Below are 1,268 nucleotides of genomic sequence, written 5' to 3'. Positions count from 1 at the left end.
TGATGATGATAATGCTGCTGCTGCTGCTGCTGATGATGAGGATGATGATGATGATGATGATGAGGATGATGAGGATGATGATGATGAGGATGATGAGGATGATGAGGATGATGATAGTTATTGCAATGAATAGTAATAGTGATAATAACTAGTGATGGTAATAGTAGAAATTGCAATATCTTTTCCGACCTTACAGTGGAAATATTACTTCATTATAATATAAACAGTTCTCTTTCTTCCTCTTGTACAGTTTGAAGGAAAAGAGTCCTCGTCATTTCTCGGCCACTTCCAAGACGGTGTCATGTACGTATGGCTAGTTGCGTGAAAGTAAACTTGAATCCTCCATTCGTAACTTACTTGACCTTCTACGCACATCGGTGGTCTCTATTCTCAGTTTCACTCGGGCCACTTGGGATGAGGTGACGTCATTCGCAAAGGACGCTTTAAACTTATTTTGAAGAATGTCAAATAGGGGGAAAAGGGGGGGGGGGCTTAAGTATTACCACTATCTGTTTTAAATAGCTCAGCACACCTGTAACAGTTTATGTGTTCCAGGCTTGGTTCTGTGATTCCGGTAAATAAAACGTTTTCGTTGTCTTGATCGTGATTCTAATTGTTTTAGCTGACACGGCTACGTCCTGATCTATCTGAATTACATAGCGAAGTCGATGTACCTTGCATTTCAAGTTGGCCTACGAGTTTTCCCTTTAATAAAGCGTTTCTATATTTTATTTCATGTTAATGTAATATGAAATTAACGCTCATTTCAAACACTCTGAGCTCATATCAGAAGCAGAATCTGTTAATTTCCCGTGCGTTCCCGATAGGACTAAGTGAGTAAGTGAATGGTGAGACTTGAAAACTCCACAAAAAAACCAAGTTTAAAAGTGCCTCGACGTGGATTCGATTCTTCCATCCGCAAGGTCGTACAGCTTGATGCCAGCTCGCCTTGTCTCTGCCTGTTGTTGCTGCTGCTGTTGTTGTTGCTGTTGCCGATACTGTGGTGGTGGTTGTCGTTATCGTTGTTCTGGTTGTTTTTGTTGCCCTTGTAGCCAGTGCTCTTAATATCGCTTATATCTTTGTTGTCGTCGTCGTCGTTCTCGTTGTCGTCGTCTGTGTTGTGGTTTTTGTTGTTGTTGTTGTTGTTGTTGTTGTTGTTGTTGTTGTTGTTGTTGTTGTTGTTGTTCTTCTTCTTCTTCTTCTTCTTCTTCTTCTTCTTCTTCTTCTTCTTCTTCTTCTTCTTCTTCTTCTTCTTCTTTACATGTGTT

At 40.3% G+C, this 1,268-nt stretch overlaps 1 protein-coding gene across 1 annotated transcript in view; it reads left to right on the top strand.

Annotated features, from left to right (window-relative positions):
• Positions 1 to 1,268, top strand: part of LOC101847796 (macrophage-capping protein) — a gene marked incomplete at both ends in the record, with an annotated part of 5,042 nt that overhangs the window by 3,408 nt on the left and 366 nt on the right. The window contains 1 exon segment of the mRNA XM_005113473.2: positions 251 to 303. Within this exon segment, the coding sequence (XP_005113530.2) occupies positions 251 to 303 (53 nt within the window).

The sequence above is a fragment of the Aplysia californica genome, unplaced genomic scaffold (assembly GCF_000002075.1).
Source record: "Aplysia californica isolate F4 #8 unplaced genomic scaffold, AplCal3.0 scaffold02675, whole genome shotgun sequence".
In the NCBI taxonomy this organism is placed as follows: Eukaryota; Metazoa; Mollusca; class Gastropoda; order Aplysiida; family Aplysiidae; genus Aplysia; species Aplysia californica.
The sequence above is the reverse complement of the archived record's forward strand: the minus strand, read 5'-3'. Positions and strand labels throughout refer to the sequence as shown.